The following is a 24,433-nucleotide window of genomic DNA, read 5'->3' on the forward strand; positions in this document are numbered from 1 at the left end:
AGCACAGCCAGCCGGGAGGAAGAGGAGGAGCCGCCGTCTCCGCCCCCGTCCAAGAGGTTTCTGTTTCCCAGATTTTGCTTTGCGCGTCATCTGGGGCCAGGGCGCAGGGGCGCAGCAGTATCCAAGCCTCGCCGCGCACAGAAGACCCAGACAGGCGGGCGACGGACGGGTAGGTTTTGCCCCTGGGACACCTCCCTTCCCGAAACCTTTTCATTTTGGGGGGCGGCCGGGTGGGGTTGGCTGGCTGGCAGTCATCCAGGACTCCTGGGTTCCTTTTGTGGCTGGCATTCTCCCTAACCTGTAAGACAAGAACCGGAGTCGGGGGTGGGGATCCGGGACACGCAAAAGAGACACATTTATTTTAAAATAAATTAAAATATAAAAATCATAGTTAGCCGCGTTTGTCCAGGGTCCAAAATCCTCACTTGGATTTTACTTTATTTGTACCTGTATTAGGACCAATCCCGCAAAAGATCACAAAATAGTGAGCAAGCTTTTGAGCTCTTCGGCGTTGTTCCGCATCAGGCTTGATGTTCAAAAACAAACGGAAAAGGGCAGTTTAACGAACAAGGGCAATTATTGACGGTGTGTTGTGCTCAGAAAGGCCTCCACCTATCAAGATGGAAGCCGGCAGGCTTGTTTTGATTATTAAACGTTTCTCTGAAGGTCTTGGTTTACAACCACAATTCTGTGACAAAGAAGCCATTGGCTGACCCCCATATTTGGGAAAGTCCAGCAGTTCCCCAGATCTGCCTCCAGCAAAACACACTTGTTCTTAAGGGATTTGCTGTCAAGGGGAAGGGCTTGTAGCTCAGAGGTAAGAGCATCTGCTTTGCAGGCAGAAGTTACCAGGTTCAATGCCTGGCAACATATTCAGGTAGGCCTGGGAATGTCCTCTGGATAGCTGCTGCCAGTCAGCGTAGGCAGTACGAGCTATGAACCAGCAGCTCCAAGCGTGGTGCCGTGATGTGGCCACCAACTCAGAATGTTCTCTGAGATCTGCACTGGTGATCAGTTTGCTAGTGGTTGGTTTTGACATGTTACTATTAGCATAAAAAGCCCCTTAACAGCTTGGGGCCAGTTTACCTGCAGGATCAACCTCATCCCATAAATGCTTTGATCTGCAGAACTGGCACTCTTGCAGGTGCCAAGTGACATAACATTCTGTTTGCACCAGTTAAGAAATAAGGCTTTTAGTGGTTGATTAGGTTCAATATACAAGTTGCTTTTTGAGTTGCTTTTCATTTGTTGCTTTTTAAGTGATAAGTTCGATAACTAAATCAACCAATAATAATTATAATAATAACAATAACTGTCCTCATAGAACTGATATTCTGCTGCTGATCCTGAAAGTTGCATATAACCATCATGACCGCTGAGAGTTTTCTCCTCCATTAATTTGTCTAACCCCCTTTTTAAAGCCAACTGCACAAACTTTAGTAAAAGCTGAAAACACGTACATATTTATTATTTATTTAAAAGGCATCCCACCCACTGATGGAGACCGTGGATAATTAAAAGCCTGGCAGAAGAGAAAGGTTTGTGGCCTTGTGCCTAAATATAGGTAATGATGGGGGGAGCGTTCCATAACTGGGGAGCCACGACTGAGAAGGCCCGTTCTTGTGCTTATTGTGCTCAGTTCACCCTTCCAGGCTTCCCTTTGGTGTCTGGTTGGCCAATGTGGGAACAGGCTTCTGGACTAGGTAGGCCTTTCATGGTCTGATCCAGGAGAGTAGTTCTTAGTTCTTCTCTAATAAACTCTAGGTTTTCCCCAACGGCTAAGAGTGTTCCTTTAACAAAATTTAGAGTTCTAGCCAATGCTGCTTTGCTCAGAAGTAGACCCATTGAAATTAATAGGACGTAGCTAACTGAGGCCCATTGATTTCATCCGAACTGCTCTGAGTAGAGGTTGGATGCAGCCCTTAGTTTTTGACAGGAAAAAAAGAAACCAAATATTTGATTTTTCTCTGTTGGGGTCATGGGCTGGCTTTGTTTGTTTAAAGTGGGCAGAGGTGGCTTTGCTTTGGAAACAGGACTCCTGGCTGGGACATATTTTTAGTGGTCTGATGCTGGAGCCAAAGTCGTCTTTCTTTATACAGGCTGCCTTACTGGGTTCTTTTTCTAGGCACCTTTTCCCTGTCGTTTGGGGACTGGTGATCCCTTACTATCCAGTTCCCTCCCTTTTGACTCTGGTTGCTATTAGATAGTAATCCTGCAGGCAGAGCTTTTAACTGCAGACAGTGCCTAGCAACTCTCTGTTGTTGTTGTTGTTATTTTCACTTTTATAAATTTGCCTTTCTTCCTCTCCTTCATCCGAGGACTACAAGGCAGCTTACAATATAAAAAACACCAAAAAATACATAACATAGCAACAAGCAAAAACAATAGATACCCCTCACAGTTTTAAAGACCATAGAGTGTTTAATTAGCCAAAGGCCTGGTTGTACAGGGACGTGGGCATCGCTGTGGTCTAAACCAGTGAGTCTCTTGGGCTTACCAAATAGAAGGTCAGCAACGGGGTGAGCTCTTGTTGCTCTTTCCCACCTCTTGCCAACCTAGCAGTTTGAAAGCACGCCAGTGCACATAGATAAATAGGTATTGCTGTGGCGGGAAGGTAAATGGCGTTTCTGTGTGCTCTGGTTTCCATCACAGTGTCCTGTTGCGCCAGAAGCGGTTTAGTCATGTTCACCACATGACCCGGAAAGCTGTCTGTGGACAAACGCGGGCTCCTTCGGCCTGAAAGCGAGATGGGTGCCGCAACCCCATTGTTGCCTTTGACTGGACTTAACCATCCAGGGGTCCTTTACCTTGTACAGGAACGTTATTTGCTTGGCACCTAAAGATATGGAACGAAGGCTCCAGGCGAGCCTCCCTGGGGAGAGCACTCTACAAAGAGGAATCCAACCATACTACAGACATAAGCATACTGTGTTGATTTTTTTCCTTTGGGGGCGTAGGGTAGGATATGTGCCTGAGCACCCTTCTAATTCCTGGATCCAGCACGGCACTCATTTCCTGGTATAGCCCAGGCTAGCTTCCTGGTGAGGTAATGGCCCTCGAAGCATGGGCCATTAAGGTAACAAAGGAAGTGGCTCTGAGACAGATATCAAATGGGTGACCCCCTACTTCCTCAACTCACTGTATGGATGGTCAATACATGTGTGTGAGAGAAAGGGAAGGAGGGAGGCAGGCAGAGATAAGCATCTGCTCATGCATCCCTAAAGAGCACGCTGAGAACTGCAGATAGTATTCTCTTTTTTCCTTCCTCCGTCCTCTCTGCAGCTCCAGCCATGGCCGGTTCCTCCGTCCTGGACGAATCGTACCTGAAGATCCTGAAGGCCCAGTATGAGGCCCAAAACGCCAGCAGTGCCGCTTCCCAAATCCAGGCGCTGGTGGACTGTGTGAACACCCTCAAGATCCAGGTCGGGATCCTGGGAGAGCGTGGCTCAGGGGTGAGCACCCTGGTCGGGGCTCTCCTGGACAAGCCCCGCCGGGTGACGGATCCATGGGCATATCTCCGAGAGGCCCCTGAGACCACGAAGCAACCGGTTGCCCACGCTCACCCTGTCTACCCAGACCTCACCCTGCACGACCTGCCGGGCTTCGAGGCGTCGGAGAAGCCGTCCGCCTACCTCAAACGCTTGGGCGACCTGAGCAAATTCAGCTGCTTTGTGGTGGTGGTCGGGGATGGAGGCTTGAGGGACAGCCACCTCCAAGTCCTCAAGGCCATCAAGCAGAAGGGGAAAGGCCTCATCCTGGCACGCACCAAGGTGGACTTGGACCTGCACACAGCTGAGCGGCGGCTCAGATCCAGGTACAATCCGGCTGAGCAGCTGGGGCTGATCCGGAAGGAACTAGCTGGTGTTTTGACCAAGCATGGGGTGGACCCCAAGAAGGTATTCCTGGTGTCAGGGCTGGAGACGGACAGATATGAGTTTGCACGCTTTGAAGACAGCCTGGAAGGAGAGGTGCTCAATTTGAAGAGGTGAGTCGGGAAGAGGGTGCCTCTCTTGATTTACTTATTTGTGAGTTGCCTCCAGTATCTACGTAGGCCCCAAAGCAATTTACAGAGAGATCCTTAAAAACAGCTAAAATAAAAAAGAGTGCAAGAACAACCAAGTATGGGTTTTAAACGGTAGATAAAAATCAATGGTTTTTTTAAAAAAAAATTAAAAAATTATTTAACTTGGATTTTTTTATTAAAATTCAGATTTTTAAAATAAAATACTTTCGGAGGAAAAATCTTACTAAAGATAGTTTTCTATTTAGGTTACATTATACAGTGGTACCTCGGGTTACAAACGCTTAAGGTTACAAACTCCGCTAACCCAGAAATAGTACCTTGGGTTAAGAACTTTGCTTCAGGATGAGAACAGAGATTGTGCTCTGGCAGCGCGGTGGCACCAGGAGGCCCCATTAGCTAAAGTGGTGCTTCAGGTTAAGAACAGTTTCAGGTTAACAACGGACCTCCGGAACGAATTAATTTCTTAACCAGAGGTACCACTGTAGTCCATCAGGAAATAAAGTTTTAAGTTTTTCATGTGTGCTAAAACATATGTATCCATGTTTGTTAAATGATGTGGTTAAACTATTTTTTGAAAAAAACCACATCATTTAAAAAAAATAAATTGTTTAACCACATCATTTAACAAACATGGATACATATGTTATAATGTTATTGTTTTAGTTAAATAAATTGTTATCAAGGAAATGATTTTTTTCTCCTTCCAATAAAGCACAGCAGAAAATTTTCCAAATATAAACAGTTAACTTATTGAACCTCACCATAATTTCATAATTATCTGTCTATGTATTTCTAATAGTATAACCAAATCAGTAATTTTTTATATAACTGTAAAAACAACTCTGAAAATTTATTATTCCAAAAATGAAACCTTCATCTGGTTGTAAATATTAAGATTATACCAGCAAGAATGAGTCTTTCTGTAAAAAAAATGATTTGAATCAAGTCTTACTGACTAGTGATTTAAATTGTGATTTAAATCGATTTGATTTAAATCAAATCCACCCTGGTTTTAAAAGGCAGAAACCTTGCCGTCTAGCTAGAAAAGCTAGTTGAAACAAAAATTTCTCCATTTGTTTCCAAAAAGTACAGGTAGTTTGTGTTGTTTGTATCTGGCTTCTGTGTTCTTTCCCCCACTGTTGAAAAGAGGAGGCTGTGTCCCATAAGAATGGTCCTAACAAGCCCTGGAAAATAAAAAGGAAATTAGGTAATGAAAGGCTCCTGTAAGTCCAGAGTCCTTCTGCAAAGGAGGTTGCCTGTTGCATCCCTAAATGAGTTGCTGTCCTGTCCTTTCATCCAGGCTCTTCTAAAGGCAGATAATTCTGGTGTGGCTGCACCGTAGGAGGGATCATTCAGCTGCTCAGAATGTAGACATGCAAAAGTGTTTGTTCAAGCTGCAAGTTGTTAGGGCTATGTGCCGCCTGCAAACGAAGATACTAGCAGGCTTGGTGGAGCCCTAACTTTTTTCAGTAGCACAAAAAAAAAAATACAGCGGGGGGGGGGGGACCTTGCTGCTAAAGCTTTTGGGTCATGAGCTTTCTTTCTAGAATAGGACCAGTGGAACATCAGAATGTGGCAGCTGGGATTAGCTAAGGCAGGAATGTGAAAAAGCAATAGGTGGAATAGAATAGGATAAATTCTTGAAAACAGGGTTCCCTTTCATACAGTTCTGTGAACTCTGGAGACGGGGAAAAGCTTCTCAAATTTCGTTTTGGTGGTATCTCATAATATACGTCAGTGACAAATCTGGGGAACTTCGACTCCCATAATCCCTAGGAGGAAAGGCCGATTGCTAGGGATGATGGGAGCTGTAGTTCAGCAAACTCTGGAGTACCGAAAGTTCCCCACACCTGCACTAGATTGTGCTTTGCAAATATTGCATTGTTTACCCCCAATGAAAGGAGTCTACCACCTCCCGAGAGAGTCTTTTCCACTGCCAAACAGCTCTTACTATCAGAGTTTCCCCCCATGTTTAGTTGGAATCTCCTTTCGTGGAACTTGAATCCATTGGTTTGAGCCCTGCCCTCCAGAGCAGGAGAAAACAAGCTTGCTCCATCTTCTTCTATGTGACAGTCCATTAGATATTTGAAGATGGCCCCTCACAGCCATGCTTTCTTCTAAGACCATGCCAACCATCTTATAATTATTTTACAATAATAATCATAATTAGGGATGCACTGAAACAATCAATGCAGATCTCCGTGTGTTACCTTTTAGCTAGATCTGCTATTTACACGGGCAATGAATTGGAGTCCTCCAATATCTTCTTTTGGAGTTGTGTTTTCCTCGAAGTCCCATTGTGCATAACAGAACTTGCAGCCCATTCTCTTGAAATGGGAGCACCTTACCTTTTCAGTGTTCCTAAGCGCTTCACTTTGGAACATACCGTAGCTAAAAAGCTCGCCTTTCCTTCTCATTGGGTGGCCCTAGGAAGCTGGAGGCAGGGAGTGTGCTGGGACCCTGCTGCAGAAATACCAATGGGTTGGCTATCCCCTCCGACCCCAGTTCGGCCTTGCCAACTGCCAGCGTGCAACTCCTGAGGAAACGCAGCCCCGGACTGTGGATATTTATTATTCTGTTCTCACTTCTCTCTAGAACTCACGATGGGAACCTGGAGGATTTGAACAAGGTGAGTCAGAAGAAGATTAAGGAGCTGTACGCAATCTGCCAGGGCGGCAGCTTGTCAGAAGTCCCAACTGTGATCTCATCCGTGTTGACGGACCCCACACAAATACGACTGGATGTCGCCGTGATAGGAGAAGTTGGCTCAGGGAAGTCCTCGCTGGTTAATGCTCTGAGAGGGGTGGGCTGTGGGGAACCGGATGCGGCCCCCACTGGGGTGACTGAGATGACGAGGAAAGCCATGCCCTACCTACTCCCAGTTGTCCCCAACCTTTACCTTTGGGACTTGCCAGGAGTGGGGCTGACAGAGGAAGGTGTGAGCCACCTGGATCTCAGCCGCTACGACTTCTTCCTGCTGGTGGCCTCCGAGCGCTATAAGCACACCCACAGCTGCCTGGCCAGAGCCATCACCTCAGCAGGGAAGCAGTTCTTCTTTGTGAGGAGCAAGATAGATGTGGATGTGGAGACCCGGCCTGGGAGCCAACCCGTCGCCAAAGAGGAAGTGCAGGGTCAGGTGCAGAAGAGCTGCGAGGAAGCTCTGAAGAAGGATGGCGTGGACTCCCCACAGGTCTTCCTGGTCTCCTGCCTCAAGCCAGACACCTTCGACTTGCCGCTCCTCCTGGGAGCCCTCAGCAGCTCCGCTCCGGATTTGAAGACAAAAGCTCTGAGGAAAGCCCTGCCGACCGTCCTATCCCGAGTGGTTAGGCGGAAGGCCAAGGTGTTGATGAAAGATGTGTGGGGAAAGGCCCTTCAGAGCTGCCTCTTCTGTGTGGAGCATCCTCAGCCGGCTGTGGTCGACAACCTCACCGCCACCATTGCCAGCTTCTGCATAGAGTTTGGCCTGGATGAGGCCTCCTTAGAGCACACTGCCCAGGCTACCAGCACAAGCCCCCGCCTGCTTCAGGGGGTGATCCGGAGCCCCTTTGCTAAACCACTGGACTCTGCGTATGTGCTCAGCCTCATCACCAAGCCGGCCTCCCTGACCAGCTGGGCATGGAGCTATGTGCCCTATTTGGGGCGGGGTGTCAAGATAGAGCCCGAAATCTCCTTTGAGTCCACCTACCAGATGTTGAAGCGAGCTGTGGTGGAACTGTCTGAGAATGCAGAGGCGGTGCTGCTGCTGGCCTACACAGAGAAATAGAGCTGGGTAGGAACTGATTTAGAGGGTGCGACACTGCACACCACCCTTAACAATATAACCTATCCACGTAGAGCATAAGGAGGATGAGAAGGAACAAGGCCAAGGGTCTCCAAGGACAGTGGCGTTATGATGGATTTTTAAAAGTAGAGCGTCCAGCTGCCTTGGTTATATCCCATCATGACCCTCTGAGACCAAGACTTGTGGCAGAACTTGGCTATGAGAAGGGGGGTCTAGTCGCCGAGATGAGAAGCGACACACTGGGTTGCATCACTTTAGCCATGGAAGATGGGTGTCACACGATTCCCCATAACTATCTGTTGAGAAGGCTATGCTATTTCTTGACAACACCAGCCTTCTGTTGGGAGGGAGCTGTTTTTGGTCAGGGGAGGGGATGAAGAGTCAGTTCTGTAAGCCCCCAGTTGTATAGTATGCACAAAGTTGTTGAGACCCCAGAATTATTGAGCTTCTTTGGGGAAACCTCCCCCGAAAATAGCGATTTAAAGCTTTTGGAGCTGTTTTTGCTGTTTATTCCATTGCTTTGCCATACATCCAGGTTTTCCCTGACATTTCGCAGATTCAACATTTTTGCCATTTTTACACCTGAAAACCAGGACATGTCCTGAATGTTCTTGACATATGGCAAGCCTAACACAGAGACAACTTTACCATCTTACATTATTATTATTTTTTTAATGGAGCCAGATGAAAACAAATCCTTTCTGAACTCAGCACATGCAGTTAAGCATTGCCTGTGAGAGTCATTCATTGTCCTTTTGCAGTGCTTACCAATCCATTAGGCTCACACTAGTCTTGCCTTAAAAATGTCCTCCTGCAAGTGTGCCGGTTATTGTTTTAGGACTGTAATGAATGGAAGAGAGGACGGTCGTCTAAACGCTCCTTGCTGCCCAGTTCAAACCAAGTAGGCAGAAATGTTGCACATTGTAACCTCAGCCGCAGGGCAGAGCCCGCTGGGTTCCTGTTCCCTCCCTTCCACCTCTCCTTGTGTTTCCTTGTCTTTGGTTGCTTACTATGTGATCTTGCTGTTTCAATAATCTTACTTACAGCGGAGGCTGGCACTGGTCAAGTGGAGCATTGCCCCACCAATGCCGAGTGTGTCCATGGCTGCCAGCTTCCTTCTCCTCTATTTCAGTGTTGCCTTTGCGGAACTCAAAAGGAGGAGGAGGAAGACAATTTTATTTGGTGCTCATTGGCTCAGGCTCCATCTACTGCTGGTGTCGCTGCCTTCTATCCCCAGTGGGCACCACCAGCCACAACTTGTGAATTCAAGAACCCTCTGACGAGCAACTTTTGACTAATTGTTATGATTGAGAGTAACTTTCAACATGCAAAAAGCATGCTGCCTTAGGAGCACTACTTGGCCTTGGTTTAGAAACAAACAAATACCTAAAATCACAGCCCAACCCTTGCTTGGCTTTGAATGGCAGACAGGAAGTGGAGGTGGGAGAATGAAAGTGCAAAACCTCTGTTTGCACAAAACTAGGTGTGCCTCTTTTCTTTTCTTCTGGGACACTGACCTATGCACACAGAGGGATTGAAATGTGTTCTTCCTTTTCAGAAGTATTTGTTCTTTCAAGGAACAGAAAAGCCACCGAGCCTGTATTGGGAATGGAGTCTCAGAGGCTTTTCCGTTGTTCAAACCAGGTTTTTTGTTTTTGTTTTAAAGGTAAACACAAGTTGTTGATGGGCGCTAGGAAGAGTGATTAGTCAGCCACTCATTATCTGTGGCTTCATATGTATTTGTTAAGTCATGCTGCAAGCACTTGCTGCCAGATCAGCCTGCAATTCCTTATAAATTGCTTGCTCAGTAATAGGATGCTGATGCTGGGGTGGAGCCCCAACAGCTGTTGATTCGCGAGTCTGTCACCCGGCACTTGCTCAGCCCAATGCAAGAACTGTTGTTTATGTGGCATCGCTTGCTGTTACCTATACAATAAATAAAGTTGTGAAACGGTGGGAAATGTTGATGTTATATGGAGGTGAGATTGAAATCTTTACTTGGTTATTAATTTTACACCAGGGTTTCCCAAACTTGGGTCTCCAGCTGCTTTTGGATGACAATTCCCATCATCCCTAACCACTGGTCCTGCTAGCTAGGGATGTAGTTGTCCAAAAACAGCTGGAGATCCAAGTTTCGGAAACCCTGTTCTGCACTAGCATATACAGGGTGGTATCTATCTAAGTCCTGCCATGGCCACTGGTCTTTAATTGTGGGAGATGCAGTCTAATCCCAGGTTCCCCATCCCTGCCTTGCTGACCAATTCAAGCAACATTTTCATTGCTGTATTGAGATACCAAATCATAGAACTGTAGAATTGGAAGGGACCCCCCCCCGTGTCATCTTTGGATGACTTCCAGAACAAATTCATTGTTGTCACAAGTAACGTTCCTGCCCCCTTAACTTAAAAAGACCAGTAGCTATATTTATACATCCCAGAAGCCACTATTGATTAAAAGTTCACAATATTGCCATAAAACTTTGGGGAAACTTACTGTAGCTCTTGGCTCAGATAGGAGCAGGCTACTGGTGACTTCCTACCCATCCATCTCCCTCCCAAAGCATGCTAGACTTGTCTTTTCCTACATTAATGTGACACCACACAAATCCAAACATTATTTTCTTGTTGGTGAACATAAATCATTATTTCCGGAGGAGATCAAGGTTCTATTTAAGTACTTCTGATTAGCTATGTGTGCCATCAAGGAAGCACTTTAAAAAACAGGTTGTGTGCTTTGATCTGGAAAGGACTCTGTGTGTGTGTGTGTGTGTGTGTGTGTGTGTGTGTGTGTGGCTAACTGACTTCCTGGCTTGTTCGCTTGCGCAGAAGGAGAACAAAACAGTCCCACGCAGGTAAATATGGGGAGCATAGGAAGCTGCCTTCTACAGAGTCAGAACCAATGGTCCATCTCAGTTAAGTCTTGCCTAGATGGATGGGAAACAGCTCTCCAAGATTTCAGACAGGGCTTCTCCAAGCCCTACCTGAAGATGGATGAAGACAGAACTTGGGACGTGCACCCAGACACTTCTAGTAGCCCTACTATTTATGGGCATAGCATACTTCCCTGCTTTTAAGACACATTTCATTGCTAAGCAATTGTCCTCCCGCTAAAACATCCATTATGTGCTGGGTGGAATGTGGCTGAGAGTATGACAGGCACCTATTGGCTAGTGTTTGTGTAATCAATGAGTAAAAAGCAACAACTCATTACCCCACATTAGATGTGTGCACGCAAATCACTGTTAACATTTTTCAGTTTTATTTTACGAATTCACATACTGAGCTTTCTGCTGTGCTCCTCTAGCACAGGTATTTGTATAGCCCTGTAGTAATATATGAATAATGGCAATGACAAGTGCAATGACAAGAGGTCCAGTGCTGAGGGCCTTCTGGCGGTTCCCTCGCTACTAGAAGCTAAGTTACAGGGAACCAGGCAGAGGGCCTTCTCAGTAGGGGCACCCACCCTGTGGAATGCCCTCCCACCAGAGGTCAAAGAGAACAACAATTACCAGACCTTTAGAAGGCATCTTAAGGCAGCCCTGTTTAGGGAAGCTTTTAATGTTTGATGGATTTCTGTATTTTAATGTTTTGTTGGAAGCCGCCCAGAGTGGCTGGGGGAACCCGGCCAGATGGGCGGGGTATAAATAATAAATTATTAGTATTATTATTATTATTAGTATTATTATTATTAGTATTATTATATAAATGGGGATACAGCTCTCTCAAGACACCCACAAAAATTATTTTAATGGGAAAGAGTCATCATTAATAACTAGTAGTAGTAGTAATAGTAGTAGTGTTGCATTAGTGGGGAAATAAAGAAATCATGAGCTGTTTTATTATCAGGAAAAAATAATTATAAAATGAAAAGGACCAGGAACTGAATTTGAGGCTCCATAAGCAGTATTTTACTACTATAAACAGTCATAGATCTTCCCCCAAACATCCTACTTGGTTATAGGTGCTGAAAGCTGTGAGGAGATCCCTATTCCCTTCACAAAGCTACAGTTCCCAGTGTGGTTTAACAATCAATCCCTCCCCCTAGTCAACTCTGGGAAATGTAGCTCTGTGAGGGGATTAAAGATCTCCTAACAGCTCACAGCACCCATAATAAACAGCAGTTCCCAGGATCCTTTGGGAGGAAGCCATGACAATTTAAAGCCATATAACACGGCAGGTTATAGTGCGGGAGGGGCCAAAGTGCCTATTTGGGCGAGCAAAAGCCTTTCCATGTGATCCAGCATGGTTTAGCAGTGTTCACAGCTCAGTTTCGGGAGAACGGAAGGTCTCATGTTCCATCCGCATCATCACCAGTTTAAAAGGATCTGGGATTTGAGAATGTTCTCAAATGTCAGCTGACAAAAACAGTACTGGGCCAAGCAGACCAATGACTCAGTATATATAGTGACTCAGTACAGAGGAGATTTATTTTTTAGTGTTGGGTGCCTTGGAATGGAGACTATGCTTTCAATTTCTAGCTGGCAGTGCCACCAAGTGGACAGCATGGGGCTGTCAAGTTTCTAACACATTGCACTGGCCAGAAGAGCCAGCATAATCTGCTCCATGTTGGGTAGCAAACACACTGGAGTGTAAGTATATACCGCTCCACCATTTTCTTTTCAAGGCATATGTTTTCCCCGAGGGACAAGGAGGGGGATGGAGAAATCGTTGTTGTTGTTTAGTCATTTAGTCATCTCCGACTCTTCGTGACCCCATGGACCAGAGCACACCAGGCACTCCTGTCTTCCACTGCCTCCCGCAGTTTGGTACCTCACCATAAATGGCAATGTCTGTGTCAGGAGTGGGTAATCGGCGGACTTCAGCAGAATATCATGCAGCCTAATGTCTGGGGAAAGAGGGCAGGAAGGGGGAAATACAGAAGGAAGGCTGAAATGGATGGAGGTAGCAGAGAGACTGCAATACACTGGCTCAGATCTCTGGGAAGCACAGATAAGTAGTTCCCCCAGCAGCCTGCTGAGAGGGGAAGGAAAAGGAAGGAGAGGAGAGAGGTGGCCCTGCCCACTTTTGACTCTGCCTCCCTCCCTCAAGGGAGTGCAGCCATCAACAGGAAAAAGATTCTCCACTGCTGGCCTATTGAGAGCCTAAGAGGTGCTTCTGGTATTGTACACAGAGCTGAGGAACATAATTTATACTGTCTTCTGCAGTGCTTCTAAAAAAAAAAAGGAAAAAGTGCCAGTATTCACCATGAAGTTGTTACATTAAGTGCCATGTTTTTAACCAGTGCTTTTCTTTAGGAAAAGAAAAGGTGCTTGTATTGCGTAACCTTCAGTACCCCCCGGGGGGGAGCACTGGTCTTCTGCCTCCCAATCTCTCACTTGAGTAGAGAATCCAATCAGGATACTCACAAATGAAGGGGTTGGCTCAAACCCAAAGCTGTGTATAGTTCAGGTTTAAAAAACAAGTGAATCTTCTCACTTGAATTCTCTCCCTATAAAAAGCACTTGTAAAGTTTAATCGGCTGACTTAACTTCTACTCTGCACCCTCAAACAGTTAACTCTTCCCAACCTTCTGCAGGAAGCAAGCAGGTTCTCTGCAAGGCTACCCAGAAATTCCAAGCTTGGGCAGGTGGGAGTGCAAAAAGTGTGCCCTTCATGACAGCCGAGCATCTAGAAAAGGCAAAATACTGATGGAAGTTTCCCACCCCTTTGACCAGCAGCAAATCTTGCCATGAACTAGGTGGAAGTCAGCATCTCCTAAAAGTGAATATTCCCATCCTCAGCCCTTCAGTTATCCTCACTCTATGGAGACAGCACTTCCTATAAGGAAAATACAGCTTTGCTTATATCCCTGTACCAACTATTCTTCCTGGCTGGAGCAAAACCAGATGTAACACCTCCTAAAAACAGCGACTTCCCCCTTCTGTTTCTCAACCAGAAAGGACCCGTCAATCCTGTTCCTTGCCTCATTCTGGCTCTGCATCTCACACAGCAATGCCTGTCATCTTCCTGCCTCCACCTGGATCCAGGGAATAGATACGAAGCTACAGCTTATATTAGAGCTCCCCACGGGCATGGCGGATGTAGTGTTCATGCAGCCCAGCCTCCTGGTTAAAGCTCTCCCCACACTCCATGCAGGAATAGGGGAGGGAGGGCAGCAACTCCTGGGTCTGCTGGTGGAAAGCCTGGTGCCGACGCAAGTTTGAAAGCTGTCGGAAGCTCTTGCCACAGTCCGGACACTGGTGAGGCAAGCTGTGGCCCGCAGCATGGCCCAGGCGGTGACGCTGGTAGTTGGCCAACTGGCTGAAGCGGCGGCCACAGTCATGGCAGTCAAAGGTAGGGCGCAAGCAGTCAGTAGAGTCAGAAGGCGGGGCTGGCGCATGGCCCCGCTGGTGGCAGATGAGTGCACGAGAACTCTCAAAGGCCTTGTTACATATGAAGCAGACAAAAAGAGCATCACGCAGATTGGCCTGAACAAAGTCCTCCGGGTGCTCCCGCTTCATGTGCCGCTCCTTGAACTTCTCATCTGGGAAGGTGATCAGGCAGTGAAAACACTGATTGGCACCCAGGCTGTCTGGAGATGAAGAGAAACACAGGGAATCAAGCAGGGCCTGGCAGAACCTGCAGTTTACTTTGCAGAACCTCCCTGAAGAGAAGGAGAAACAGGTGGATAGAATGCCATGAAAAGTCTGCCTTCCTGGCAATCAGTTTTTCATCAGCAGGACACTATTCATTCTCACAACCTTCGGACTACGCAAGCTATGTAGGCTTAAGTCAGCATTGTAAACAAGCTATTGAGGTGGTTGCATAAGCTACACTCCTCCTTCAGCAACTGTTGAAGAGTGATAGCAGAAGTGGGGAGAGGGGAGATACCAAGCAGCAGCTGTCTTTACACACTGTTGTGTTTCTCCAGTCAAGTAATCGCTGTGGAACACTTTGGCTGTTCCCCAGCAGGGATAAAGGGAGAATGAAGAGTTGATTAGGAGAAGGGCCTCACATGCAAACTATCAGGATGAAAGTGACATAGGCAATAGAAGTGGACAGGCATTCCTCACCTAAAGGCGGTGGTTACTTACCTGAAAGTAAGTATTAAATAGTTTTAAAGATTTTCCTCTATAATTATGAGAGCTAGAAGCTTTCCCCTCATTTTTTTAATGAAAGCTAGGAAACTGCAGAACCTGGGCAATACATTGGGTTGCATGCATGGACCTAGAGCTGGCGCTCTGCACTGCAAATGGTGCCATGCAGAAAACCTGTGTCTCATGATGTCATGCAGTCATATCCTTGTTCATATTTCAGAATGCTGGCAGAGAAACATACTGAAAGGAAGAAGATTATAATTTCTAATGCAACTTTTTAATAGTTGTTTATAACAGGGTGCTAGAAACTCTCTTTCACCAGCTGGAGAATCGTTTAAATTCTAAAAGCAAGAACAAAACCATAGTACTCACAGATTGCACTATTGCTAGGGAGTCCTTTTTCTCTGTCATTTGTGCCTGGGCAGACAGGGGGCAGCACTGTGGAGCTCACCTCTACACAGATAGGCTCTGGCTTACAGACTGTTAGATGCTCCTGGGCTTTTGAAACATCAAGCCCATTGCAGTCCTTTGTAAGAAGTTGCTCAGTCAACAGTGGCGTACCAACTGCAGAAGAATCAGCCATTGCTACCTGTAAGAATGAAACCAAGTTGTGAGCAAAAGACTCAATCCCTCTTGGCTCCCTTCCTCATACACAACTCAGGTTATGCCCATGTGTGATGCACTTCTTTTTAAAGGAGATGCTCCTCATAGCTTCTGCTTCCAGGAAATGTAAACAGCAGTTAGCGAAGCAGCTTTTTTCAACATACTGTTTCAGGTCAACCAAGCAAAGAGGCACCTGTAAACTAGAAGTCAGATGGACTCTTGTTGTTGCTGTTTCTTTGCAAACATTATGGAATATCTTACAAAATGATTACCAAACAGAAAGTGTTGTCTTCCAAGGAAAAATACATGCACAAGTGTACAGTTGTTGCCTTTTTAAGACCACCGTTGTGCTAGCAAAAGTATATGTGGACATTCTAAGAGGCTACTACTAGTTTCATGGACCAGGTTACCAGGTTTTTTGTAATCATCATCACCATCATATCATTTATTATATTTCTATAAAACACTTCATCCAAGGATCACATGGTGCTTTATGAACCAAAAACGTGAAAATATATAACATGCTAATAAACACAACAACAACCACCCAACGTGGCTTGAAAGGTTATTTTAACTAATAAAGTGCTACACATCTGCGCCCGCCCCCAACATTTCCTCCTCGCTGACCGTCTCCTAAGAAGAGCCTCCTCCCTCCCACAAATGCGCTCACCTCACCCCCAGCCCCACAATATCACCTCCTCCACCAAGCCGGGAAGGGGAAAGCCCTCGTAGGTCTACAACTCCCACAATCCCTAGCCATGGGCCACGCCGGCTGCTGCCGCCGGGAGCTAATGTCCCCGAATGGCCTGCTGTGGGGACCATAGCCTCTTCTAGGCTAGCGGCGCCTCCCCCCCCCCGGCACCTACGCGGCGGCTCGGTCCAGAGCAGCCTCTTCCTCCGCCCGCAGTCAGGTCTCCCACCTTCACCTCTCGCCAGTGACAGTCCCTCGACTGTTCCAGCTCCTCCTCAGGCACTTACCTCTGCCATCTCTCCACTCCCGGCCCTTAAGGAACAACGAAAAGCCTCTCTCGAAAAGGCCCGCTCGGCTCCCCTGTCAATACGAAAAATTTAAAATGAATATCTCAACCATCACCTTTCTCTACGTTTTTTTTACCCCACACTTTTTTTTCCTGCTTCCGGGGACCTTCCTCCTCCAACAAGGCCTTTCCTCGCGAATTTCCTGTAGAGCGATGACTAAACATCCGCCTGACTAATATCCATACGCATACTTTTATCTTGTTGCCGCCGCAGCTTTTTATTCGCGGCACGGATACAGGAATGGACTGAGACTAGGAAGCCGTCTCGAAGTTACCCCTCTGTGGTCCCTAGAAGGGCACACTCCGTGATTATTATTTTCAGGCAATATATTAGGCAGCCCTGATGCGACGTAAATGGCGCGATGCGCCCAAATAAGACATTAACGATAGGTGGGACGGCTCTTCTACCATAGAGTTAGTTATAGGGCAAGCGTAGCCACCTGCATGAGGCCGCCTCCGATTCGTCTAAGTCTATGGTGCCGACCATAGATTTCGTCGCTTTGTTGAAAAAAAGGGGGCTTATGCGCATGCTCTTTCCTGTTTCCGATCCCAGCCGCGAAGTGGAGGGCTGAGATGGCGGAGCGCATGCGCTGGCTCCGTCAGCCGAGACTAGCTCTGCTCTTTTAATAGCAAGCATAACAGGAAGATGTTCAGCAGGTAAAGCTTTGGCCAAAGCTGCGGATAGGAAGGAAATCTGCACCGGCTGAAATTCTGCCTGGCCGTTCCTACTGCCGTGCCAAAGGCAGGGCAGCTCTTCCATGCAACTTTCTCTTATTTTGGCCCCCGTTTTCCTTATTTTCATTCACACACACACACACGGGGTGTACCGTGAGATCATGATGAGGGCTCTCACACTTTCCACAAATTGCATGATTGCTCGTTTCGGGAGCGAGTAGAAAAGTATTTAATAGTCATCCTCATCATTATATCCCGTCTTACATGGTAAACAATTTCCAGAGGGGTTTGATGTGTTAGGACTGTTGGCATCAAAATCAACAAGTCTTGTGGTGCCAAGACCAACAAGTGTTTTTTTATTGTGGCATGAGCTTCCAGGAGCCAGAGTCCACTTCCTAACAGAAGAGCTCTGCTGGATCAGGCCAATAGTCCACCGGAGCCCAGCATCCTGTTCTCACTGTGGCCAACCACGTGGCTCTTGATGTAAGCCTGCAGCTAGCTGCTTGTTCTACCCAGCAATGGATGAAACCAGAACATGCTTTTAAATGAAGGCAGAACTGAGCAGTTTGGTTCACAATTAACAACACATTGTTTGGTTGTTTGTTTAAAACAATTGGAGGCAGCACCAAAAAGCAATGTTTTATTAAAAAAATAAAAACTAATATTGCAAGTGGTATTTTGCCAGTCATACCTAGTCTGGAAACTGAAGTTGCTGTCTAGAATAAGGAACTAGGATGACGGACGTCTCGTGAAAATCTGGGTAATCTGGAGAAACAAATCACTCTTGAGCCAGCCTTGCCAACTTTCAAGGTACAGCTATAGAGCAGGGAGGAGGAAAGCCTACAACTCCCATAATCCCTAGCTATGCAAATTTACTTGTGAAATCCCACATACTGGGACTTGCTTGACAGGAAGTATATAAGCTATAGTATTTAAGGATGCACAGTAGTGGAGAGATATGACACCCAACAGAGCTGTAAATATGTGCTTCTGAATTATCAGATCCTGACAGAAGGAAATGTTTGCCCAACACTTTCAGTGCTTTTTTTGAAAACTTAAAAATAAAGGAGTGAATTCATTCTGTATCGAGAGCTACCTGGGAACTATGCCAAAGCAACACAGCTATTTCCTAATATGTGCTTCAAGTGCATGAGACAAGCGTGTTCATCTTTCCCAACAGAGCTAAACCACACATATGGCAGAACTGTAGCTAAGCTATACTACAGATCTATTTAGCTTCTCCCTCAACTGTCACCTGGCAGCAGCTATGCCATCAGGCTGCAGCAGATGGAATAAAGGGAATGAGGGCTTCTCCGTCAGCTCTGCTGGAAGACCAGTTCCATTTGGCTCTTCTGTTCCCAATTCCAGCTACAATTAACTTAAGAATTGGTGCACAAGTTGGAATTATTCCTCTTCTGTCCCCATCTCTTTTCCCTTTTGTGTTCTGTCGCTTAGATTCCATGCATTGATGGTAGTGTTTTATTGGTGGTATGTAAACTTCCCTTCGCTTGAGTCTTCTCCCTGTACTTTTGGCTACTCCAAAAGCAGCTTTCAAACAGGAACTGGATGTTAAGATGCATGGTGCTCTAGTTGTTTCTCTAGCAGGGATTGGGGACCTCTAAATAATGTTGGACTCCAGTTCCCATCAGCCTCAGCCAGCATGGCCAGTGGAAAGGGATGGTTACAATTCTCTTTGTCCCTGGCCCCTGGCTAGCTGGGGCTGATGAGAGTTGCCATTCAGCCAACACCTGGAGGGTCAAAGGGTTCCCCTGCACCTGAAATAGCCCCTCATCCATCTCTGCAGCCAAATCCAGTGCCATCAAGCTTCCCCCATTCACGAAGAGAGAGATGGGCACAGTGAGAAGTCACACATACAGAATCACTTTTATTAAACCGACTCTCCCAGCTACTGTGAAGAGAGGTTGTTAAGATTCATGATTGATGCTGAATGGATGCCGTCTCTAGAAGCCGCTCTCTTTAAAAAGCCAAACACACGCACACGCACACACAGAGACAGACAGAACACAGCTTCAGTTCAGCATGGACCACCCAGGTGCCGAAAATGGTGACAAGCGAGAGGATGGGCACCTAAATTGGGGAGGGGACTGTCTACACAGTAAGAGGGTGGGCAGCAGGGATGCAAGACCCTCGTGCACAGGACATGCCATTCTAACCCAGCCCTTCCTCCTCCCTCAGCCTTGGGATAGGCCTGGAATAAAACCTCTCCTGGTTCAATTGTTTAAAAATGAGCAACACGCCCAATACTGCTTAGTGCTTTCATTGCAAAAAGCCCATTGACATGGGCTCCCTTTGGGGAATAATTAGCTAGGACCTACAGGCGCCAGACCCATAGAAAGCTCCTCTCTCTGGGGGAAGGGAGAAGGCAACAGCTCCCTTCCCTGCATGTGGACAGGGAGCTCCTGCGTTTGCTACACTCACTCTGAGGAGGCAGGGCATGCAGGAGGGATTGTTCCGAGTGACCACGTACCCTCCCAACTCTCCTCCCCTCCTGCTAAATTCATTTTAGAAAAATAGAATGAAATTAAGAGGACCTCAAAAAACAAAACAAAAAATGAAGGAGGCTTCACTTCTCTCCCAGAGTCCTGGCCAGGCAGATCCCTTGGCAGGCGCCACTGATTAGATTAGGGAGGGGGATTGGGAAGGGGCAGAAAAGATGTGATCTACAGCTCTCCTCGGGCATGGAGCATGTAGTGCTCATGAAGTTCTGACACCAAGCCAAACTCCCCCGGGCACTCGGTGCAGTGGTACGGTCCGTCGGCCCCATCTGTGTCCTGGTCCCCGTTGGCCTCCCTCAGGGTGGGGGAGGGGGGGAGCTTGTTATGGGGAACAGGCGGGGGGCTCCAGCACCAGCCGTGTTCGCAGCGATGGCCCTCCAGGGTGGCCGGGGAGGCAAAGCCCAGGCCGCACTCAGCACATATGTAGTGAAAAACTCGGCCCCGGCCAGAGGTGGGGGCTGCTCGCCCTTCCTGGTTGTTGGGGTTACTGGGCAGGATCAGAGGCGGTGGCTGTTTGGAGGAAGAGGAGCCGCTGTGTGGCCGCTTGCGCCCCTCGTGGTAGCTGCGGTGCACCTTCAGGGCGCGCGAGGTGCCGAAGCCACGGCCGCATTCGGGGCATTCATGCCACTCAGGGCTGGGAGCCAGCGAAGAGCTCAGCTGATCCTGCCCAGCCTCTCCGCCATCGTCCACCAGCTCCCCAACTGTCGCCTGCAGCTCTTTGCTTCGGGGGCCTAATAAAAGAGGCAGAGGAAGGGGGGAAATGCAGTGAGGTAAAGACAACAACACCTCCAAGTTTCGGAGTTACAGCAATGGAGCAGTTCTTCCCATTTGCCTAATATTTATTTTATTTTATTGCAAATCAGCTTCTGTCATTCAGAGCGGGTGGGGGAAGTCAAATCCTGGGGCTGGGGAAGTTCTGGAGCTCAAAGGCAGCCTGAAAGTCACACCCTGTAATCCAGAAATTCTGCTAACTCCTCTAAAATGTGTAAGGATGGCAAGGGCTACAGTTAACAGTGTTGGAAATGCACTCCTGAAATGCTCAGATGTGCTTTCTTCATGACTAGCATGAGGCTGCTGAGCTGAATCCCTGGCACTGTGAACAGGTGGCTAAATCCAGACTCAATTTAAACCCCAGCTCCAACACAAGATCCCCCTTTAACATTCTTAGTTGAGCCATTTTGCTACACAGCACAGGGATAGCATGCTTTGTGATATGGCGTTTTCATGTCCTTGTACCTGGAAGGCTTTGGGCTGATGGGGTAGGGGGGCTGCTGTCTCCAGAAGATACGGATGTAGCTTCAGATTCATCCTCTTCCTCGTGCATGGTGGAGACACCTAGAAGAATCACAGTCCATAACTGGCAGAACCTCAGGCAGCTCTGGGCTAATTCATCATCAGAGAAGGCTTGAATACAGATGCATTAAAAAGTAGGGACTCATCCCAAATATCCCAATCCATTAATGATTTTCTATCTCCACCTTCCCTTTCCACACACATAGGTCCACACCCCTCATGAACTAACTACTCTTTTGAAACCTCAAATATGTTTCATGCACCTATTTATGCACCTTTATCCACCAAAGGTCTCATTTAAAATATTGTACCTTCAAAATATATTCTTAAAAATGTAGCTCATTACCCATCTTTACAATGAAGTAGGACATTGACCAAAATAAGTAGGTACCAGTAGTCAAGATACTCAACACCCCTTGAATCAACTCAGATATTACCCATGTCTATTTTGCAGGTGGCAAACTGAGGCCAAGACCATTTTGTGAGCTGAGATTTTAAGGCAGGGGTCCCCAGGACAATAGACACTTCCAAGGCCATGTTCTCAACCTTAGGGACTATAAATTTGTTCCTCTTCTTCTTCTTTTTAAAAATGGAAAGAATAAGAAAGCCAAGACTGAGAACACTAAAATCTGTGTCTATTTCCCACTGTCACACTTTCCATGTGCTTGTGCAGAACTAAGAAAGACAAACAACCTTGCCTGAATCCTCATTCCACTGAAAGGCTAGCCATCATAAATGAAAGCCCATCAAAAGGTCTCACAAGAGTTTTCCACTCCTGAATGATGCTCAGGCTTGCACAAGTTTCCAGGAGAAAAATATATATTCTGCAACTGCCATTTTACATGTTCTAGGTGTCTGAACTGGGTCCCTGAGATACGATGGATGAGCAGACAGTGTGGCTCAACTGCTGTGTTTAGACTGGGGGGGGAGAGAGAGAGAGAGACCCCCAAATTCAAAACCCTCATCATCCGTGAAGCTTCATTCATTTATACCTTCCTTTGCAAAATTGTTGTTGGGTTATTGCATATATTTCTTTTTTAAGCCCACCCTAAGCTCCATCATAATAAAATATGCCTAAATAATAAATCAAAATGATGATTTTTGTCAAAGAGAGCTCACAATGAACCAAGCAGCTCATACATCTGTATGCTATAGAGGCTGGCCACAAATTGAGCACTGCCATGAACACATGGCACCACTGCCAGCCATGCAGAAGAGAGCACTATAAAGACAAGTATCTCCTCCTTTAGTGCCTACTCCTGCTCCACAAATGTCACCTTTCAATTAGGAACTGGGATGTCAAGGCCAATAAGTCTATAGACTGAGAGAATATAATATACAGAGAGCCTGTTGGATCAGGCCAATGGCCTATCTAGCCCAATATCCTGTTTTCACAATGGCCTACCACATGGCTATGGGAAACCAGGGAGAAGGATCCAAGCACAAAGCACTCTCCCCTTCCGAGGTTTCTTGCAAATGGGATGGAGAAGCATACTACCTCTGACAGCCTTATTCTCTGCCCCTTATCCACAAACCCACTTGGTAGAAGGCTTTTCTTCCCCACACAGCCCCCCCCCCCACGCCCCACAGCCTGCTAAGAAGTTACTATTCTGCACTTTCCATGCTGCCTGCAAAAGAAGGCATCTCCTCTGCTATACAGCCAGAATGGAGACACAAACCACTCCAGTAGACTAACAGTACTAACAAAATACTAGTAGCTTCAATGGGCTTATTTAAACAGCTGTGCTACTCAGCTCTTGGGATGCCAATCCAAGAATAGCCCACTAACAACAGGTGGTGTGTGTGTGTGTATCATACCTACTATGAAAAGAAACCAATGCTTAGTACTCAGCAGTAACATGGTTAGAGAGTGGGACAAATATTCTAGTAAAAGTTCCCTTTTTTGTAGGATACCACCCCCTAGTGCCCTGCTGAAACAACTGCAGCCAGTGGGAAAGTTAACGGTAACACCAAACCCCATGCAGCCTAGCTCTACAGGATGCTAACATCCAGCCCTCTCACGCGACTTACTACTCTCAGGGCAGCCCTTGGATGTAAATCGATTGTTGTTTTGCTTAGGCAGGCCAGCAGATCTGCAAGTTGGCAGGGAAGGGCACTTTGAAGAATTATATTATGCTCCCAGTCCCCCTAGCGCAGTGGGTCTGGCACCTATGTACAAACCAAGGTGCCCTCTACCTGACCACACAGGCCTACTGGCAGGAGGGAGGGAAACTCAAGCACCTCCATGCCCTACTCTCCCAACCCCCCTCAAAGCAAACGGGCCTTCTCCCTCGTGGCTCACTACACTTTGCTCACCAGTCGAAGTCCCCTCCTCCTTCTCCTCCTCAAAGCCAATGTCCTCTGAGCTCCCAGCTTCCACATGCTTGGGTACTTCAGACATCACCCCTTAATGCCAGCAGCCCAAACCTGGAAGAGGAGGAGAACTTGTTATAAATGCCTGGCACGGGCTCCCCGGCTCGCAACATGGATGGAGGCACTGGGGGCCTGGGGGATTTGCAGGGGGGGAGAAAGAGAGATCCCAGGAGGAGGAGGAAAAGAGTGGGGGGCTCAAGGGGAGACTTCATCCCACAATGCACTGGGGCTGACAATCTGTATGGACCACTCCCATAATGCTCTGGGAGAGCAGAGGTCAGCCCCTTGCCCCAGGTATGGAACAGAGCTGAGTTCAGTCCCCATAATGCTCTGGGGCTTCATGGACCACAAGAGGAGCCCACAATCCCATGCTGCACTGCGACTGGAGGGGTGGGGGAAGGAGGTATTAAGGACCAGGGGGGAGGGCAGGCAAGCAAACAAAAAAAAACCCTGCCCCTTTCCCATAATGCACCGGGCGGGCGCACACACGCACACCCAACACTCACCGGTTCCTCCGGATTTGGGGAGGGGCAGCCCGGTCCCCTCTAGCCACAGTACCCTCGCTGCGCAAGCGCAGACAGGGAAAGCAGGCGGGGCCCGCCCGCTCAGCGCTCGTCCCCCCGTGCGCGTGCGCCGTTAGGGCCTGGATGGCGAAACGATTTGTGACTCCGCTCTGCGCATGGGCGGGACACAGAGAAGGGGCTCGGCGGTCGGCGTGCCGCGCATGCCCATCTGGCAGGCCGCGGCCCGGGCGGCTTTTCCGAGCCGTGTTGCCGCGCGTGCGCAAGAAAGGCAGCTGCCGCGCCGTAGGGAAGCCTTGCGCATGCGCATAGGAATTAACCCATTCGATGCGAGGAAGGGGAAAGAGGGAGAAATAAGTAAAGAAATTTGAATTTTGCAGCGCAGCCCTGAACGTGCTCACTAGGGTGCAAGGCCCTATTAAATTCAATGGCCCATGCGCAATGTAGGATTACTTACATAGGACTAAGTGAACTTTCCTGCTTGTCTTGGCGCAGCCTTACCCAGCCCTCCAGAAGTGCGGTGCTGCAAACACCTGGACTTTGGAACTCCCTGCCCATTGATAGCAGGCAGGCT

General features: G+C 47.5%; 3 protein-coding genes across 8 annotated transcripts; 1 reads left to right on the forward strand and 2 right to left on the reverse strand.

Moving 5' to 3' along the window:
- Nucleotides 1–38: 38 nt before the first annotated feature.
- On the forward strand, nucleotides 39–9,766 carry LOC118086983 (interferon-inducible GTPase 5). 2 transcript variants are annotated; one of them, XM_035119129.3, is made up of 4 exons: nucleotides 57–169; nucleotides 1,483–1,538; nucleotides 3,283–3,985; nucleotides 6,620–9,766. In XM_035119129.3, the coding sequence occupies exons 3-4, from the start codon at nucleotides 3,291–3,293 to the stop codon at nucleotides 7,785–7,787; spliced, it is 1,863 nt and encodes a 620-aa protein (XP_034975020.2). In that variant the 5' UTR covers nucleotides 57–169; nucleotides 1,483–1,538; nucleotides 3,283–3,290; the 3' UTR covers nucleotides 7,788–9,766. The 2 variants fall into 2 exon arrangements, with proteins under 2 accessions (XP_034975019.3, XP_034975020.2); XM_035119128.3 differs by lacking the exon at nucleotides 1,483–1,538 and having other exon boundaries at nucleotides 39–169.
- Nucleotides 9,767–11,040: 1,274 nt separating this feature from the next.
- LOC118087567 (uncharacterized) lies at nucleotides 11,041–20,095 on the reverse strand. 4 transcript variants are annotated; one of them, XM_035120335.3, is made up of 4 exons: nucleotides 17,848–20,095; nucleotides 16,423–16,495; nucleotides 15,214–15,430; nucleotides 11,041–14,336 (listed from the first exon to the last, which is right to left on the reverse strand). In XM_035120335.3, exons 2-4 carry the CDS (start codon nucleotides 16,429–16,431, stop codon nucleotides 13,819–13,821), a joined length of 744 nt encoding a protein of 247 aa, XP_034976226.2. In that variant the 5' UTR covers nucleotides 16,432–16,495; nucleotides 17,848–20,095; the 3' UTR covers nucleotides 11,041–13,818. The 4 variants fall into 4 exon arrangements, with proteins under 4 accessions (XP_034976226.2, XP_088528727.1, XP_088528728.1 ...); XM_088672601.1 differs by having other exon boundaries at nucleotides 11,041–14,408; nucleotides 17,848–17,980; XM_088672602.1 differs by lacking the exon at nucleotides 17,848–20,095 and having other exon boundaries at nucleotides 16,423–16,781.
- On the reverse strand, nucleotides 19,022–24,110 carry LOC118087566 (zinc finger protein 629). 2 transcript variants are annotated; one of them, XM_088672603.1, is made up of 4 exons: nucleotides 23,845–24,110; nucleotides 23,282–23,392; nucleotides 20,909–21,007; nucleotides 19,022–20,403 (listed from the first exon to the last, which is right to left on the reverse strand). In XM_088672603.1, exons 2-4 carry the CDS (start codon nucleotides 23,364–23,366, stop codon nucleotides 19,838–19,840), a joined length of 750 nt encoding a protein of 249 aa, XP_088528729.1. In that variant the 5' UTR covers nucleotides 23,367–23,392; nucleotides 23,845–24,110; the 3' UTR covers nucleotides 19,022–19,837. The 2 variants fall into 2 exon arrangements, with proteins under 2 accessions (XP_088528729.1, XP_088528730.1); XM_088672604.1 differs by lacking the exon at nucleotides 23,282–23,392 and having other exon boundaries at nucleotides 23,845–23,981.
- Nucleotides 24,111–24,433: the final 323 nt, after the last annotated feature.

Source organism: Zootoca vivipara, chromosome 6 (assembly GCF_965207765.1).
Source record: "Zootoca vivipara chromosome 6, rZooViv2.hap1.1, whole genome shotgun sequence".
In the NCBI taxonomy this organism is placed as follows: Eukaryota; Metazoa; Chordata; class Lepidosauria; order Squamata; family Lacertidae; genus Zootoca; species Zootoca vivipara.

Bases quoted from the DNA above. Each gene is read 5' to 3' on its own strand.
- LOC118086983 (XM_035119128.3), top strand. From the start codon at position 3,291: ATGGCCGGTTCCTCCGTCCTGGACGAATCGTACCTGAAGATCCTGAAG. The intron at 3,986-6,619 runs GTGAGTCGGGAA...ACTTCTCTCTAG, and splicing joins GAGGTGCTCAATTTGAAGAG to AACTCACGATGGGAACCTGG.
- LOC118087567 (XM_088672601.1), bottom strand. The intron at 14,409-15,213 runs GTGAGTACTATG...CCTTCTCTTCAG, and splicing joins CCCTAGCAATAGTGCAATCT to GGAGGTTCTGCAAAGTAAAC.
- LOC118087566 (XM_088672603.1), bottom strand. From the start codon at position 23,366: ATGTCTGAAGTACCCAAGCATGTGGAAGCTGGGAGCTCAGAGGACATT. The intron at 21,008-23,281 runs GTGAGCAAAGTG...TGATTCTTCTAG, and splicing joins GGAGGAGGGGACTTCGACTG to GTGTCTCCACCATGCACGAG. The intron at 20,404-20,908 runs GTACAAGGACAT...CTCTTTTATTAG, and splicing joins ATCAGCCCAAAGCCTTCCAG to GCCCCCGAAGCAAAGAGCTG.